This window comes from Hibiscus syriacus, unplaced genomic scaffold (genome assembly GCF_006381635.1).
Source record: "Hibiscus syriacus cultivar Baekdansim isolate YM2019G1 unplaced genomic scaffold, ASM638163v2 tig00111402_pilon, whole genome shotgun sequence".
Taxonomy (NCBI): Eukaryota; Viridiplantae; Streptophyta; class Magnoliopsida; order Malvales; family Malvaceae; genus Hibiscus; species Hibiscus syriacus.
In genome coordinates, this window is record NW_024063082.1 from 3,575,579 (window position 1) to 3,592,847 (window position 17,269).

The 17,269-nt window shown below is 33.2% G+C and overlaps 3 protein-coding genes and 1 long non-coding RNA gene across 6 annotated transcripts; 3 read left to right on the forward strand and 1 right to left on the reverse strand.

Moving 5' to 3' along the window:
* Window positions 1-407: 407 nt before the first annotated feature.
* On the forward strand, window positions 408-4,226 carry LOC120161703 (apyrase 2-like). 2 transcript variants are annotated; one of them, XM_039171916.1, is made up of 10 exons: window positions 408-1,041; window positions 1,378-1,506; window positions 1,598-1,654; window positions 1,738-1,830; window positions 2,421-2,626; window positions 2,824-2,915; window positions 3,235-3,449; window positions 3,538-3,727; window positions 3,829-3,952; window positions 4,048-4,226. In XM_039171916.1, the coding sequence occupies exons 1-9, from the start codon at window positions 721-723 to the stop codon at window positions 3,936-3,938; spliced, it is 1,413 nt and encodes a 470-aa protein (XP_039027847.1). In that variant the 5' UTR covers window positions 408-720; the 3' UTR covers window positions 3,939-3,952; window positions 4,048-4,226. The 2 variants fall into 2 exon arrangements, with proteins under 2 accessions (XP_039027847.1, XP_039027846.1); XM_039171915.1 differs by having other exon boundaries at window positions 4,056-4,226.
* A 6,032-nt stretch (window positions 4,227-10,258) lies between these two features.
* LOC120161938 (thioredoxin-like 1-1, chloroplastic) lies at window positions 10,259-12,457 on the forward strand. Of its 2 annotated transcripts, none has more exons than XM_039172133.1 (4): window positions 10,259-10,700; window positions 11,038-11,226; window positions 11,455-11,619; window positions 11,927-12,457. In XM_039172133.1, exons 1-4 carry the CDS (start codon window positions 10,458-10,460, stop codon window positions 12,173-12,175), a joined length of 846 nt encoding a protein of 281 aa, XP_039028064.1. In that variant the 5' UTR covers window positions 10,259-10,457; the 3' UTR covers window positions 12,176-12,457. The 2 variants fall into 2 exon arrangements, with proteins under 2 accessions (XP_039028064.1, XP_039028065.1); XM_039172134.1 differs by having other exon boundaries at window positions 11,047-11,226.
* Window positions 11,140-16,332, reverse strand: LOC120161939. Its single transcript, XR_005519515.1, has 3 exons — window positions 16,265-16,332; window positions 12,756-12,762; window positions 11,140-11,244 (listed from the first exon to the last, which is right to left on the reverse strand). It is a non-coding gene; the product is annotated as an uncharacterized LOC120161939 (long non-coding RNA).
* A 54-nt stretch (window positions 16,333-16,386) lies between these two features.
* On the forward strand, window positions 16,387-17,002 carry LOC120162462 (thioredoxin-like 1-1, chloroplastic; the record flags this gene model as incomplete). Its single annotated transcript, XM_039172607.1, has 2 exons — window positions 16,387-16,548; window positions 16,859-17,002. Coding segments are annotated over 2 exons (306 nt in total), but the record flags the coding sequence as incomplete, so codon positions are not given.
* Between the last annotated feature and the right edge of the window lie 267 nt (window positions 17,003-17,269).

Sequence of the window (17,269 nt, forward strand, 5' to 3'; positions counted from 1 at the left end):
TAATATACCAAAGTAAGAAAAGAGACACAATAACTTGAAGATGATTTTTTTATTAAAATAAAGTGATTATAAAGTAATATATGTTATAAGTATTATTAATTATTTAATAATAAATATTCAATTATTAGTCATTGATACTTAAATTTGTAACTTCTAGATACAATAACAATTTCTTTAAACATTAATAGAAATTGATTTGTGCAACTTCACGATGATTAGGATTTATACAAATATATATATATATATATATATATATATATATATATACTTTTTAATTTCTATTTCTCAAAAATAAAAATTAATTAATACGTTAAAAACTTAAAATTCCTCTACTTTATGTAAAATTATAAGATAGAAGAAAAAATATCGATCAATTTCCCATCCCATCCCATCCCATCCCATCCCTTGCTTTCCTCCCCAAATCGCTCCCACTACATTTGCTCTTTCTCTTCTCATTTTCTTTTTCAATCCTAATCCTTTGAAAATCACATCACATTTTCTTTTTACATTTTTTTGGTATTCTGATTCAAGGTTAAATTTCATATAAATTCGAAAATACCGAAGTTCAGAAACCTGGAAGATCTGGAGCCATTACCGGCTCCAACCGGCAACTTCCAGATTCGGTACCGAACACCATCCTCAGCCGAACTCCTCGAGTCCGGGTCGAACGGAGCCTTATTATCTCCGAACGGAAACGGCTCCGACGATCACTCCGAAAAGATGATCAAGCGTTCAATGGCCAAGCATGAGTCCATCTCCGACAAGATCCATAAGTACCGAGGCGTTTTGCTGGTTATCTCCATCCCTATTGTGCTTATAATCTTCTTCTTATACGTATTGCCGGGTAAATCGGCGTCTGATGCGGCCGTGCTGGAGGAGATCGAGTTAAATAGCAGGAGAGTAGGGGCGAATTCCAGAGGGAATAGGAATTATGCTGTGATTTTTGATGCGGGGAGTTCCGGAAGTCGGGTTCATGTTTATTGTTTTGATCATAATTTGGATCTTGTTCCAATTGGTTCTGATTTAGAGCTTTTTGAGCAGGTAATTTCTTTTTCCCTACCTAGTAAATTTTTAGATCGAGTTATGTTTACTTGGAATTTAGCTTTGTCGTTGATGTAGTTGTGGATTTAAATCTGAAATTTGGATGAGAACCGCAAAATTAACAGGGTGGTTTATTTGATATTTGTGAATTATGACATAATTTGGCCCATATTTAAAGTAAGGTTCTAACTTAAAGAGAAGTTTCAAACATCAATTGTATGGTCTTTTTCAACTTGCCGTTTTATTTATGTGCCGTGGTCGTGGAAGAAACATTTTCTTGAATTTTATGCAGTTTTCCAAGTATTGATTAGTTTTATGTTGTTTGTTTTGCTCTAGCTCAAACCAGGTTTGAGCTACTATGCAAATGATCCACAGACTGCAGCAAATTCATTAAGTTCTCTTCTTGACAAGGCAGAAAGTGTTGTGCCAATGGATCTGCGATCAAAGACTCCTGTCAGAGTTGGGGTAGGTACCACTTAAATGTATTCTGCATTCTTATTTTTTGCATTTTAAGTCTCATAATTTGCTGAAAAACTGGGAATTCAAATTTGTGTAGGCAACTGCTGGTCTGAGGGCATTAGGAGGCGACGCATCTGATAAAATTTTGCAATCAGTAATTGTTTTTCCAGATGCTTGTTGATAGCATTTACTTTGCCATTTCCCCAAGCTAATGCTATCTTAAAAATATATATTTAGGTTAGGGAACTTTTGAAAAGTCGAAGCACCCTTAAATCTGAGGAAAATGGGGTCAAAATTTTGGACGGCTCTCAAGAAGGTTCTTATGAGTGGGTATGATATGCTAAATTTTGTTGTACTTCTATAGTTTGCTTTTATTTTTATTACTATAACCGGGGTTAAAGCATATTGGCAATCTCTAAATTATAGTCAAAAGTGCTATTCAGTCCTTGTATTTTATAACTGGCAATTTAATCCTTAAATGTTTGATATAGATGCAAACAAGTAGAATTGGTAACAATATTAATGGAAACCATTTAAAATTTTGAAATCTTATAAAGTACATTAGTTGAAATCTGACAGAACTTATAGCTTTCAGATGGTTTTCCATTAACATTGTTACTGAATTTACTTATTTTCTCCAGTATCGAACATATAAGAGATTGAAGTGCTCAGATCTATAGTATATAGATTAAACTGAACTTTTGGGTATAGTACAAGGACTGCTTGATATTTTAACCTTATTTCTGATCAACATGATTGGTCTTATCAAGATGATTTTATGATAAGTGCTCGAGCCTGAGGGGGAACAAAGGGAAACTAGAATAAAGTATTTACATAGGGAATCAGGAACCTTTGGAATTTTTCCTACTGATTGGGCCAATGGACCAAATTTTGACTTTCTTAACTGCCTTCTTTTGTAGGTGACTATAAATTACCTTTTAGGAAATTTGGGGAGGACATATCGGGACACTGTTGGCATAGTTGATCTTGGTGGTGGATCTGTTCAAATGGCATATGCCATCTCTGAGAATGCTGCTTCAAGGGCTCCAAGTTTACCAGCTGGCCAGGACAGTTATGTAAATGAAATGTATCTGAAGGGATCAAAGTATCACCTTTATGTTCACAGGTGCCCTTATTTTGACAAATTAGGATTCTATTAGTGATTTGAAATGATGGATTGTGTTTCCTTTAGTTGTCAATTTTATTATTCGTGTCTCCATTCAGTCATATGATTATGTAGTCTCATGAGCCATGAGAACATATTTATATTGAGATTTCTAATTATATGATTTACTTGTATACTTCTGGCTTTTTCGTGAGCAGCTATTTGCACCATGGCTTATTGGCAGCTCGAGCAGAAATTTTGAAGGTATCTGAAGAGTCTGGGAACCCTTGTATCTTGGAGGATTTTGATGGTATGTTTGAATTTGTTTGGTCACAACTATAACTCTACAAAGAGCATTCTTTTAATTATTTGGGCTGCATACGGCAAGCATGATATACGGATTCAATGAACTCTACAAAGTTTAGTGCTTTGATCAGTGAAAATGTAATCTTCGGCAATTAACCAGACAATGAACTCTTTACTCAAAATTGTAGTTCATCTCTTTATTCCAAAAAACTTTGAATGCTTTAAATAATGAAATAGTCCAAGGAGTTATAACATCCTTCTTTCCTTGGGTAGAATATTTGCCATTTCAGTACTTAACATATTGGGCATTTCATCTTTCTAAGGTACTTATCAATATGGAGGAGAAGAATATAAAGCATCCGCACTGTCATCTGGTTCAAGTATGGAAGAATGCAGAAGGTTGACTCTCAAGGCCCTTAAAGTAAATGATTCGTGCACGCATATGAAGTGCACATTTGGTGGCATATGGAACGGCGGAGGTGGAGATGGACAGAAGAATCTGTTTGTTGCTTCATTTTTCTTTGATAGAGCTGCTGAGGTATTTGCATGATTGAGAATTGTATTGCTTGAAACAAACTACAGAACAAACGGATTAGCCATTCTAACTAATTTGTTTATGAATACAGGCCGGTTTTATTAAAGCAAGTGATCCTGTTGCAAAAGTTCAGCCTCGTTCGTTTGTAGATGCCGCTAAACGTGCTTGTCAAACCAAATATGCAGATGCTAAAACAACATATAAAGATTTGGGCGAGAATAACCTGCCGTATATATGCATGGATCTGGTGTACGAGTACACTCTACTTGTTGATGGATTTGGTAAGCCTATAATTTTGGCATCGAATTCAAGTTATGAACTTCGTACTTCATAGGTATCTTAGGATTCTCATTAACCCATCCTATCTTTTTTTCTTGGACAGGACTTGATCCCTACCAATATATTACATTGGTGAAGAAAGTGAAATACCGGAATTCCTTCGTTGAAGCTGCTTGGCCCCTAGGTAGTGCCATTGAAGCTGTATCATCATGAAGTAAAAATTCCAGGTTAGCATCATAAGCTTTTAAATTACTCGCTAGAAATTTCGATGACTTTGGATTCTTAAGCATCGACATTTCCTAATCGAATTCACTGTCGATAGATATGCAGAACGAAGAACCATTGAACGTTCATATTGTAGATCGGATTTTTTGGTGGGGAATAATAGGAAGGGAAAAGTTTCATTTAATCTTCTTCATTGGTAATATACATTTTTATTAGTTTTCCTGATTTTTATAATTTTTGTGAGATTTAATTGAATTAGTTCATTTAGCTTGTAACAGATTACCAACTATTTCTAATATTGTTGTTAGTTAACAAGTTGTTAAAACACACATTTTCCTCTTGCATTACATAACCTTTTCTTTTTAAGTTATTCTTTAGAAAGTAAACAATTTTTTTTTTTTGAAAGGAAGTAAACAATTTAATTAGATATTTGAATTTGTATTTTGTAAATTAAATTATTTAGAAGCTAATTTCTTACAACGTGGCTTATATCGCGAGTATTTTACCTACAATTATATCTACAATTAAGCGTTCAATAAGCAAATAGGAGGTTAATAAGGATTTTTATGATATTACCATTTTAAGTAAATTATATTAATCAAAAAATTATTTATTCACTCCCGGGGTGAGTATGATATAACTTTAGTATAATATTTGTGAAAGAAAAAAAGTAAAACGCTTATGAATTAGATTTGTTTTCCTAACAACTTTATCATTTTGCTTAATAATTCCATTTAAAGGGCAAAGAAAGTGAATAGAGATAAAACTAAAGCTAGATCAATCGTCTTTCAAAAAAGAGGTTATATATATTGATTGTTTGAATCGACGTGCGAGAATCAGAGGTGCGAACTGTTTGGGAGAATGAAATTCTCTCTGCTCCGAGTCCTCACGTGAGAACTAGTACAAAGCAGAAGAAAGTGGCAGGATTAGAATAAAACACAATAAAGCTTGATTCAAAGCGACAAAAGTAGAATTTTTTTTTTGAGTGATTTCATTAGTAAAAGGAAGTGTTCTTTTTAGAGGTCTCAGATTCGAACGTTGTTTTTATAGAATTTGTGTGTTTATTATCAATTGATTAAGAAAAATTAAGAATTTTTTGTGGATTGAGATTAAGCCATGGTATTACTTAAGATGTAAAAGAAATTATCAATATAATCTATGCTCTTGCAAAGGCTAAGCATGTAAAAGAGGCCATCAATCTTCTAGAAGTTATGGAAGAGAATGGTATTGCTCAAGATGTTGTTACTTATAATTCACTGATAAAGCCGCTATGCAAAGCGCGAAAGACAGATGAGGCTAGACAAGTCTTTGATGAGAAGTTGCAGAAGGACCTCACTCCTACAATTCAGACTTACCATGCTTTCTTTCGTATTCTAAGAACTGGGGAAGAAGTGTTTGAGCTCTTGGAAGAAAATGAGAAAAATGAGCTGTCAACCAGCCAGTGATACCCATATCGTGCTGATAAGAAAGTTTAGTGAATGGTGCCAGTTTGCTAATGTCTTCAAGTTGTGGAATGAGATGATTGAACATGGGGTTGGATGACTATATCATGCATTTTATGGGTCTGTTGTTTATTGACTATGAACATTCTTATACTATTAGCCACTGACTTGCAGGCTCCAAGCCATTTCTATGTCTCAGTTTGAAAGGCCTTCCATCCAGCAAGACATAGTCAAAGCTAAATACTGTTTAATACGTCATATGTTACGTTCTAAGCTGAGCTGAGCTGAGCAATCCTCCTTCTGTAATTGGGAGAGTTTCCTGCAAATCTGGGTGACGATTGATGGATTAAAAGTACAGATGTTGAGATTTGATTTGAAATCACTATCTCATGCTGCCTATTAAGATCCAGTTGGTATAATAATCACTAGCTTTTTAGTTTGGTAGTGCAATTAAGTTCTCAATGTCTAGTTGCCCCCACATTCTTTCATTTCAAATCAAGTAAAACTTCTCCTTCATTCTTTCCCTTCTCAATCCCAATATCCCATAAATTTACATGTGAATGTGAACAGGAGTGTGGATGAAGCAGCACACATCACTCTGTTGTTCCGATTCATATATTTTTAAAATATTTGAATTTGACATTTGAGTATGTTATATATTATATGGATGCGAAATATGATGTTTGGAGAACTTTTAAAGGAAAACTTCGAAAGAAATTGAATCACATAATCAAACATATTTATGATATTTTCAAATTGAATCACGTAATCGGACACATTTATGATATCTCCATATTACTCAAAGCTTCTTTTTGAAGTACTAATGGTTTAGAGACATGAAATGATGATATTATTTAGACACATGTAAATATTCGATTATATGTAGATGTTTTGTTACAAGTTGTTTCCTATATTAGAATTTAGAGGGACCGAGTATTATATCTTCATATCCAAATACAAATAATGAATCTAGATGCTTCGAGAAAAATGAAAAGTCTCAAAATGATTTGTATATCACTCGAGATATAGTTCCAAGTTAGGCTTAGCTCGTTATCTGGTGGGGTGCCTCTTATGGGAAAAAGCTGGTGCAATGCCATTTGACATGAGATGACCACTACCTCTAGATTAGGTGAACTACACGTGGGAAACTACATGGGGTCATTTTCATGACTTTTCCCATAATTGGAACTTAGCTGATGCGTATTCTTACATGCCATCCATCTGTCTTTGACCAGTCTTTACTTGAATGATCATCCCATCGATGTAAAGTACTGATTCCATTATTCTGATTCTTTATTTTTCTTGAACAATCCGAAGCGTTTAGGTTGTAGTCAATAACATGGTGAACTTTGAAAAGGAAAAGATTGCATTTGATTGGTCAATGTTCATCTTCTTTTCCCCCTATCATTTGGTTGGTCTTAACTTTTCTCTCTCTCTCTCTCCCCCCCCCCCACTGGTAAAATCAAAAGTCAAGGTTCTCACAACCAAGTAAAGAGATGCTTTTTCTAGGTATTTTATCAACAATTGATGTATTACACCTTCTCTTTCTCGTATTGGCTTCGCTTAATGTTTTCCACTTTTCTCTTTCATGCAAGCTGGGATAATGGCAACTTTACAAAAACCATTACTTCGAATTTAGGGATGAATATCATATACGAGCATGTATTGCATATGAATATGTTCGATTTTTTAATTATATATATATAGTGAGTACATGGAAAGTAATGGAGGTTGAGGACAAGAAAGCTTGAATTCCCAGGTACTTTGCATTTTAGAACAAGCTGAAAGAAAAGAAAAACACTCATATTCAGCCAAACAAAAGCATTTTTGACGGATAAGTATCAGTCTCTTTTGTCTTTATTCATTTTTTTTCAAATTTGTTTTTTTTTTGCGTTGAAATTTTAAATCAGATTGATCAATTGAATAAAAAATTAATAATTCTTTTAAATCAACACATAACAAAAAAAATTAAAAATTGAACTAATAAAAATCCAGATTAAACCATTTTTCTAAAGTCAACAATTGATGCTCTCATTTTCCCCCAAGTCATCGTTAATTTTATTTTAGTGGGTTTACATTTAATTAATTATAAAAAATACATATTTTCATACTGTACAAAAAAGGGTATAAGATTTTGTGATTAAAAACTAATTGAAGGCTATAAGCTTGCTCAGGATCATGCTGACATGTCACTATGTCAGTAAGAAAAAATAATTAACTTTAGATTTGGTATAAGATTATGGAGGAAATAATCATGTGCGGCAGCCTTAATATACAGTTAAAAAAAGTTGCTATCGATTTTGTAATTATTTAAATAAAAAACCGGTAAAAATTTACTGGAAACATTATTATTTCTATTATTGGGTGTTTTACCGGTTTTGTTATTTTTTCTACCGATTTTGTTATTGTTGGATACTTTACCATAAATGTTAAAAAATATTGATATTTTAAGTAGAAATAATATTTTTTTAGGTAATTTTTACCGATTTTATTATTTAAATAATAACAAAACTAATAATATCTTTTTTTAATTGTATATTAAGGATGACGCACTGTAGAACTTCCAATTATGTAATTAAAAAATCAAAAGAAAAAAAACAGTGAATAATGGTGGGATTCTAGGGTAAACATTTATTTATTGCATCCCACAAATGAAGTACATGGAATAGTTAATTAATATTTTTTATTATTTAAGAAAATTATTTGATACATTCTATTGATATTTTTAGATTTTATATAATTAATACTTGTTTATTTATTTATAAATAAATAATTCAATCAATTAATTAAACTAAAAACAACTTTTGGAAGAAAAATAATAAACAATGATTACCAAAATGGAATTCAAATCGTGAATAAAGAATCTTGGGATAGGAGCATGGAATTTCATTCTCTGGGTTTTAGTGAAATAAGTCTAGTTTTGCGATTCGATGATAATGTATTGATTCATTCAAAATAGATACTCAATGATTAATTAATTAAAAATAATAATGTTTTAAGAGTTAATTAGGCAGCAGATAAATCCCAAACAAAGGAAAGGGAAGAAACGTGGCAAGGAATAGGATTTAACAGAAAGACAAAAATGAAATGATGTATTACCTTTCCCAATACGTAGGAGAAGCACAAACACATAATAAAATCAAATCAAATCTTACGTCAAGACCATAACCAATCATCTTCAAAATTCTCAATCATATATAATAATTGTTGTTATTCATTGAAGTTTTAAATAAGAGTGGAACTCAGTGATGACTCAAAGGATTCAGATGTTGTTAATATTTATATATTTAATATAATTTTGAATTAATAGTATTTTAGTTCATGCAAAGATAAATATTTAAATTAAAAATATAAAAATTTATTAAATATTTAATCAATTAAAGACCTAACTAAATAATGATAACCTCGTGTTCTTAAATTTTTTGATCTAATAATAATTTAGACCACTGTAAATTTAAATATTAAATAAATTAGGGGTTATCTTTCTCCAATTTGTTAGATGCCACGGACTACTCGATGCTTAGTAGTTTCCTTGCAGATAACAAGTGCAACACAACTGGACATGAATCTTCTTCGTTCGGCTTTGGGAACATCGGACAGCTACCGGTCAGCAGCAGGTTGAACTCTTCGGTCCCAAACATGGAAAACAAACACAAGCGCTAATATTCAAGCATTGATGAGGATTAATTGGAGCCATCAAAGGAACATATCACTTCTTGCAGTCACACGTGTGATGTGACTCAATACAACTTACTGAACCAGTCATTTTTCAACGATAGTTTACTTCTAAATCATCATTTTCAATTCCAAGGATAGAAAATAAATGCTAATGATTAAACATGTGTAATTTTTGTGTTGGAAAAAATTGAAAATTTTGAATTATATTTGAGAATGTAACAAAAATTTTGTAGAAAATCCGAGTTAAACTTTACTCGGAAATGTATTGTTCAAAGCCCAACACAATAAACAGAGTTTTAACAACTTTTTACTGAAATTTTCGATTTAAATGATCGGAAACCAAAACGTTTTCATTGGTTATGTTGTCTCTAAACCATGTTGAAGTCGTCAAAACCTCTATCTCCATCCAAAATTAAATTCTCTCTATGGTTCCTTCGTTCTTTTACTTCTTTGCTTTCACATCGATGTAAACAGAACTATCATAAATTCTTCTTTTCTCATTTTTAAACGAAAACCCAACAAATCAAAGAGTCCCAAAGCAGGTTCACTCTTACTTGGTCACAACTGCCTCATTTTCCCACTCTATTAGGCTCTTCAATGCCTTACTTTGATGCTATTCTGCAAGTGAAAATCCCAAAGATGCCATCTTTCTTCACCAACAAGTCCAAAGTTTCTACCTTTTCTTCAAATTTGATAGCTTTACTTATGCTTTTCTTATCAAAGCTTGTGCTAGTTTAAGTAACTTTGCTTTAGGCAAAAAAAATTCACGGGGTTGAAATAAAAATGGGTTTTGAGTCTCATCTCTATGTGCTAACTGTGTTGGTTTGGGATTTTGGTTGAGTGTGAGAAAGTGTTAGATGAAATGCCTGAGAAGAATCATGTTACTTGGAATGTGATGATCACTGGCTTGGCTAAGCAATGAGAGATTGAGTTCGCACGTTTTTTGTTCGAACAGATGCCTGATAGGAATATTGTTTCATGGAGCGGAATGATACCACGTGTGAAAAATTGGCTAATTACATGCATCTCCAGTCCAGCATGAAAACCGGCCAACACTTCAATAACAAAAACAAAATAAACGGTTAGATTCAACTCAGGATAAAACAGATGAACGGTTAAAGTCAACCGTTGGAGCTTAAAATAACCAAGAAAAAAAACTGGCAAAGTGTTGTGGATTGTGGGAAAAAACAGAATTGACAAAGCCAATATAATCAAAGAAAAAGGCAACCACTTTTAACGAATAAAACATACGTAGACACAGCAAAAACTCTTCTTTTTTTTTTATATCTAATTTTAATTTTCTTGTGTAGTTGAAGGGGCAGGGTTCAATTCTCAATCTGGGTTTTGGTTGTAGGGAAGAAAGGGAAAACAATAGAAAAATTCAACAATGGCAATGGTTTTAGGGAAATCATATCTTTTTTCAGCTTGTGACTATAGCCAGAAGAAGAATCAAGAAGGTGGAGGTCCTTTGTATTCTAAGAGAATTCCTGGGTTTTGTTGCAGCAGAAATAGATTTACTTCCTTGAAGATGATGGCCTTGAGGTGTGATTTTAATGCGCAAAGAATGGTCTATTTGGAGAGGGAAATTTTGAGCAAGAGAAGGTTTCATTTGGTTCCCATTAAAGCACAGGTTGGTTTAATTAACTTTATTGTTCTTTTCCAAATCTTGGATCATTCTTTTCTGGGAAAAGTATTTATTTGTTTTTCTTTTTTGAAAGAGAAAGCATATCATTGGTGAATATTGCTTCTTAATTTATTTTATGATTTTTGTTGTTGTTGAAAATCTTGATTTTCTTGGTAATTAGCATTCTCTCTTATTAACCTTCTATCAGTTAGTTCTTAGCTTAGTTTTCACATGCCAAAGATCAAACCTTGAACATTTATATAGAAGTTTTGGAATTTGCTCTTAAATAAATGATACAAAACTTTAACTTATTGGTTTATCTTTTTCTTCTGGTATTGTTTAGTGGAATCAGATACAAAATGGCCTTATTGGTAAAACTCCAAAGTGGTGGGAGACTGGGCTGCAACCAAATATGAAAGAAGTGACATCAGCACAAGACCTTGTAGACTCTCTGTTGAATGCTGGTGATAAACTTGTTATAGTAGATTTCTACTCCCCTTCCTGTGGTGGCTGCAAGACTCTTTTTCCCAAGGTTGTGATAGTGTAAATCCTTCGTTTCTGCATCTATTTGGATTAATTGTGGTGATTGCAGGGCTAATTTTTTGCCATGTTTACAATATTGTAGACTCATAGTTTTACATACTTTGTATTTCATATTTGTTCATCTCCATGGATTCTTATTGTTTTGCTTGTATTTGACTTAATTGTTGTGCTGCTCATATATGGATTATTTGTGACTTCTGATGCTGGGATCTGGTAGATTTGTCAATTGGCAAAGATGAACCCAGATTTGCAGTTTCTTCAGGTGAACTATGAGGAGCACAAATCCATGTGTTATACCCTTAATGTCCATGTGCTGCCTTTCTTCCGATTCTATAGAGGATCTCGGGGCCGTGTATGCCAATTTAGCTGCACCAATGCAACGGTTAGTCTGTTCTCCGTCCCTTCTGATGCAAATTTTATCAGATATGTTCAACCAAATATATGGTACTTGAATTCCAGTGGTGAAAATGCATTACTCCTCGGAAGAGTCACATTGATGAGATTTTCATGGTGCATAATAGTTGTGAATTGGCTTGTTATGAGAACCAAAGCCGATTATGTTGTTTTCACTAAATTTTCAAGATTCTATAGATTGCTGCAGAGCTGATGCAACAGGTTTTGCATATTTGACATTGCCATAACATATGTTTGTCGAATTTTTTCACCATGTTTATCGAATTATTCCGCAGATCAAAAAGTTCAAGGATGCCTTGGCCAAGTACGCAACAGACGGATGCAGCCTTGGGCCGGCAAAAGGACTCGATGAGAAGGAGCTATTGGCATTGGCAGCCAACAAAGACCTTTCCTTTACCTACAAACCAAAACCAGTCCAACCCGATCCGAATCCTGTTCCTGAAAAGGAAGATACCCCGGTATTGAAAACATGCTTAAACTCTAAAGAGAGTGAGGAGAAAAGCTTGGTTGGTGCTAGGGGATGATGTTAGGTTTTCATTTTGGCAGACCTCAAATGCCCTGCCCCCCACAGTTTCCGTTGTAGTACAGTTCCATCTTCATCCTTTGAATGCTAACATCTCATGTTAGAAATGGACAACATAGTAGGGGTTGAAATGCCCTTAAAGGCAACTTGTCTCCTCCATAGAGTTGTAGGCTTTTGGATTTATTTTTTTGGATCCTAGCCTGCTTCGGTTTAAGGGTGATTGAAGAGCAAGTAGCTGTGAATATGTTGAATTAATGTAAAAAATAAAATCCACATTATCATATACACTTATAGCATATGGTTATATAAAATGAAAGCCTTTTTCTTTGTGTTTAGTGTTTTATCAACAAAAAGAAAAAAAAAACTTTATTTCTTTAACAGAATCTAAAGCCTCACTAACCATAAATGTTGTTGTTGTAAGGAAGATGAAATAACAGATACGGAAATTGAACTATAGGAGACACACTCGAGAAAAGAAATGGACCGAGCAGAGCCGACGAGGGAAACTGTAAGCACTGTGGTGTGAGGTATAAGCGATGAGTTGATGAACATTATGTTTTACATTTAATTTGTCTGTATACTTGATCCCTTTCATCGCTTTGCTTAGTACACAACCAATGTTGAATTTGTGAGTTTTTTCTCTGCTATGATTCAAAAGTAATCTCCTAAAGTATAAGTATGATGATACCTACTAAATATCATGAATTATAATTATAAAGATAATTGTATAAATTTAATATATATCTATAATTATAAATAAAGTTGTCTTTAACCAGTTATATTGTTCAATATCATGAAATTACTTTAATCAAGTCCTTACTCCTCCATAAATTGAAAATATTAATCCTTATTTTTTATAATTTAATTATTTTTAATACTTATTTATTTATTTAAAATTAAACAATTTTTAATAACTTGAATCAAAATTTAAGATTCAATATTTTTAAAATTGTTAATATATATATATAAATTTAAATTTAAATCTTAATCAATTTATTAAATAAAAATCCTTGTTTTTATTTTACAAAATTATTTCCAAAAATTTGAATCAAACATATTTACACCATTTATGGATATATTTTAGTCAAAGCTGCGTTCTTGTAATAGTTAATTTCAAATATATTTTTTTTTTTTTGAAAAGGACAGTCCAGTCCTAAGTCTGAACACTTTCAATCAACCAGAGTAATTTATTACTTCAAATCTTTCTACCTAATTTTAACAAATTTGTTTCTGTTACAATTTTAATAAGCAGCAAAATCGAGTCGATTTCTTAATTTTTTTCGTTTGGACGAGCTCTTTAAGTTTTTCTTTCACTTTTTAAAATAATTTAAGATGATTATAAAATAATATCTATCTAAAATTTTTATTAATTATTAGCAACACATACTCTACAGAAACAATTATTATAACGGAGAATAAATAAGACTTTTTGATAATTTTTTTAATTTTTAATTATTTATATTAATTTTTCATATATTTCTAGAATGTCATACGTTTTTTTTATATTTTCTTTCGCTCTTTCTTTTATAGGTATTTTTTTCTTTATTGTTAAAATTATATAATTAATTTAAAGAAAATTAATTTTATGTCATAATTCGATACACTACTTATAAGCGGTTATATAAGATTAAAATATAGATTATAAAAAAACAAAAAGATTAAAATATAAAAATAATATATTTAAGAAATCAAGGCATATGCTACCCACCTATTGATTGACAGATTGGAAATTGCAAAACGAAAGCGGCATCCAATGGATGTGTAAAGTGTCCCTTATTTTATTTGGTTTGCCCATTGGCCTCTTTGATTTCAAAGGGATATCAGTGGCAATCCTCAACAACAAGTATGATATCTCTTTATTAATCTAACCTACCTATACCCAATGCTTGCATAACTTCACCTCTCCTTTTGACTTTCAATACAGACCAAGAAACCTTCTATTTTCCCAATAACCATCTTCATTCTTCACCATTCTCTCTTATGCATTCCTTGGTTAAAGTCAAATTATTACCCCCAAAAAATTGTCTCGTCTATTAAAATAAGAAAATAAGGGTACGTTTTGGTAACGTTATTTTATTTCGCTTTTTCGTTTCGAAAACTACAACACAACATAGATTTAAAAACAAAGCAAGCAAGCAGCAGCAGCAACCAAACATTAACTTGAAAATGTTACGACATGGGGGAAAACCCACATAAAACATAAGCCATGGGTTTTGTCTGCAACAACAGCAACCAACATTATTATTCCTAGTTTTAAATCTTTTATTTCGATAGTAATTGTTTTCAGCCTTCTTTTTTTCCATCATCAGCAGAAAATCCGCCATTATTGCCTCTGTGACCTCCCTCGCCGTTCATCATATTGAGAATCGCATCCATCATCTCTTTTTCATCAAAATTGTGGGCAATCTCCGCATCGCCGTTTATGTCAATTGCTTCAAAGAAGAGCATGCAATGATCAGCCAGCATTTGCTTGGCGGCTTGCTCAGCAAGCATGCTCTGATTCTTTCTCTTAAGAATTTCACACTCCTTGGCCTTCTCTTGAAGCTCTACTTGGCGATCCCTCAGCAACTCTTTCATCTGCCGCGTCTCCTCTCTCATCCTTTCCACCGCTGCTTCCAGAGCCAAAGCAATTATGACATCCTGGGGATCCTGTTTTATCACACCCAAAAAAAACAACTTTATTATTCATTAACAGAATCTAAGGTCTCACTAACAATAAATGTTGTTGTAAGGAAACTGACATAACAGAAATGGAAATCGCACCATAGGAGACAATGAGTGGGGGAAAGAAAATGACCGAGCAGAGCTGACGAGGGAAACTGCAAGAACTGTGGTGTGAGGTCTGAGCGTTAAGTTGATGGTATATATAGAGAGAGCATAGTTTCGTTGTTTTCAAGGTGAGGGTGTTGATGATGTAATCATTCATTCAAAAAAGTCTAGAAACACACGACGTCGGCAAGAAAGCTTCGCCTCTTTGTCACCAGGCAACTCAAATTAACCCTTAACCCGAAAACCGAAAAGAGAATAGGTCATGACTCCTCCAAAAGCGGCACTGATTTCATGAACGCATCCGGCAAGATATTTCCACCGATTTTCCTATGGTCTCTTTTTTTCATACCCACCTCCCCTTCCTTAATTAAATGTATATTGCATTTTACATTTTATTTCCACCGACTTTGGTATCGTTTTTTTTTTCTTTCATGTCCCCGGTTTCATAGCTTTGCTTAGGACAATCTACGATTTTTCTCTACTAACATAGCAGTCTTAGAATCTTTACTAAAGTTTTAAAAGTAATTTAAGAATGATGAGACCTACTAAATCTCATAAAATAAAATTGTAAGGATAATTATATGAGTTTAATTTATATCTATAATCATAAATGAAATTGTCTTTAATCAATCATGTTGTTCACTTTCACTTTTAGAACATTTTACTTTTAATAATTAATGGCTGATAATAAATATATTTTAAAAGATAATTTAAAAATTAAATTATTTTTAAAGCTAAGGCTTGACAATAAAAAGATTTCAAAGAATAATTTAAGAAATAATACTTTTTAATATACATTTTTTAGAAAAAAAAATGAATGACAAAAGAAATTTTATATTAAAAAGTGGGAGACCGAACGTAATTGAAAAATTTTAATATAAAATTTCTTGGATCGACCTGAGTTCAGGTTAGTTTGGATATATTATGGATTAACTAAGTTTAGATTGATTTAATATGGGATTCAGACCCATGCGCATAAAAATTTGGGTTTGGATAAATGATTAGGTTTTTTTCGGGTCCCAACAGATTTTTGTTAATTCGGACAAATTTTGATGCTGATAATTAAAATCTTAATCTTATTTCCGAAATATATTATTCTAGTTAATTATAATAGGAAATGTCACGGTTCACGACAATATGACCATGTGCACAGAACGAAAATCCTGGTTTGATTAACGATTCATTAAATCCCATGGTTTGGTGATCCATATAAAACCCCGCCGCAGAACGAAAAATATGACCACTTGCACCGCAAATTTACGCTAACTAACTGCCACCTAGTCTGGCGTTTCCAATAATGTAGACTTGTAGTTTTATATACTTTGTTTTGCATATTTGCTCATCTCCATGTATGCTTATTGTTTTGCTTGTATTTGACTTGATTGTGGTGCAGCAAGTATTTGGATTATTTGTGTGACTTCTGATGTTGGGATCTGGTAGATTTGTCAATTGGAAAAGATGAACCCAGATTTGCAGTTTCTTCTGGTGAATTCTGAGGAGCACAAATCCATGTGTTATACCCTTAATGTCCATGTGCTGCCTCTCTTCCGATTCTACAGAGGAGCTCAGAGGCGTGTATGCCAGTTTAGCTGCACCAACGCTACGGTTAGTCTCGTTCTCCGTCCCTTCTGATGCGAATTTCATCAGATATGCTCAATCTAATATATGGGAGTTGAAGTCCAGTGTTGAAAGTCCATTACTTTTTGCACGAGTCACATTCATGAAATGTGCATGGTGCATAATAGTTGCGAATTGGCTTGTTGTGAGAGCCGAAGCTGCTTATGTTGCTTTCACTAAATTTTCAGGACTGTATAGATTGGTGCAGAGCTGATGCTACCGGTTTTGCATCTTATTTGACATTGGCATAACACATGTTTGTCGAATTTTTCACCATGTTTATCGTATGATTCCGCAGATCAAAAATTTCAAGGATGCATTGGCCAAGTACGCCACAGACGGATGCAGCCTTGGGCCAGCAAAAGGTCTCGATGAGAAGGAGTTATCGGCATTAGCAGCCAACAAAGACCTTTCCTTTACCTACAAACCAAAACCAGTCTAACTCGATCCGAATCCTGTTCCTGAAAAGGAAGATACCCCGGTATTGAAAACATGCTTAAACAGTTGAACCCTAAAGAGAGTGAGGAGAAAAGCTTGGTTGGTGCTGGGGGATGATGTTGGGTTTTCATTTTGGCAGGCCTCAAATGCGCTGCCCCCACAGTTGCCATTGTAGTGCAGTTCCATGTTCATCTCTTGAATTCTAACATTCATGTTAGAAATGGACAACATAGGTTGAAATGCCATTAGAGGCAACTTGTCTTCTCCATAG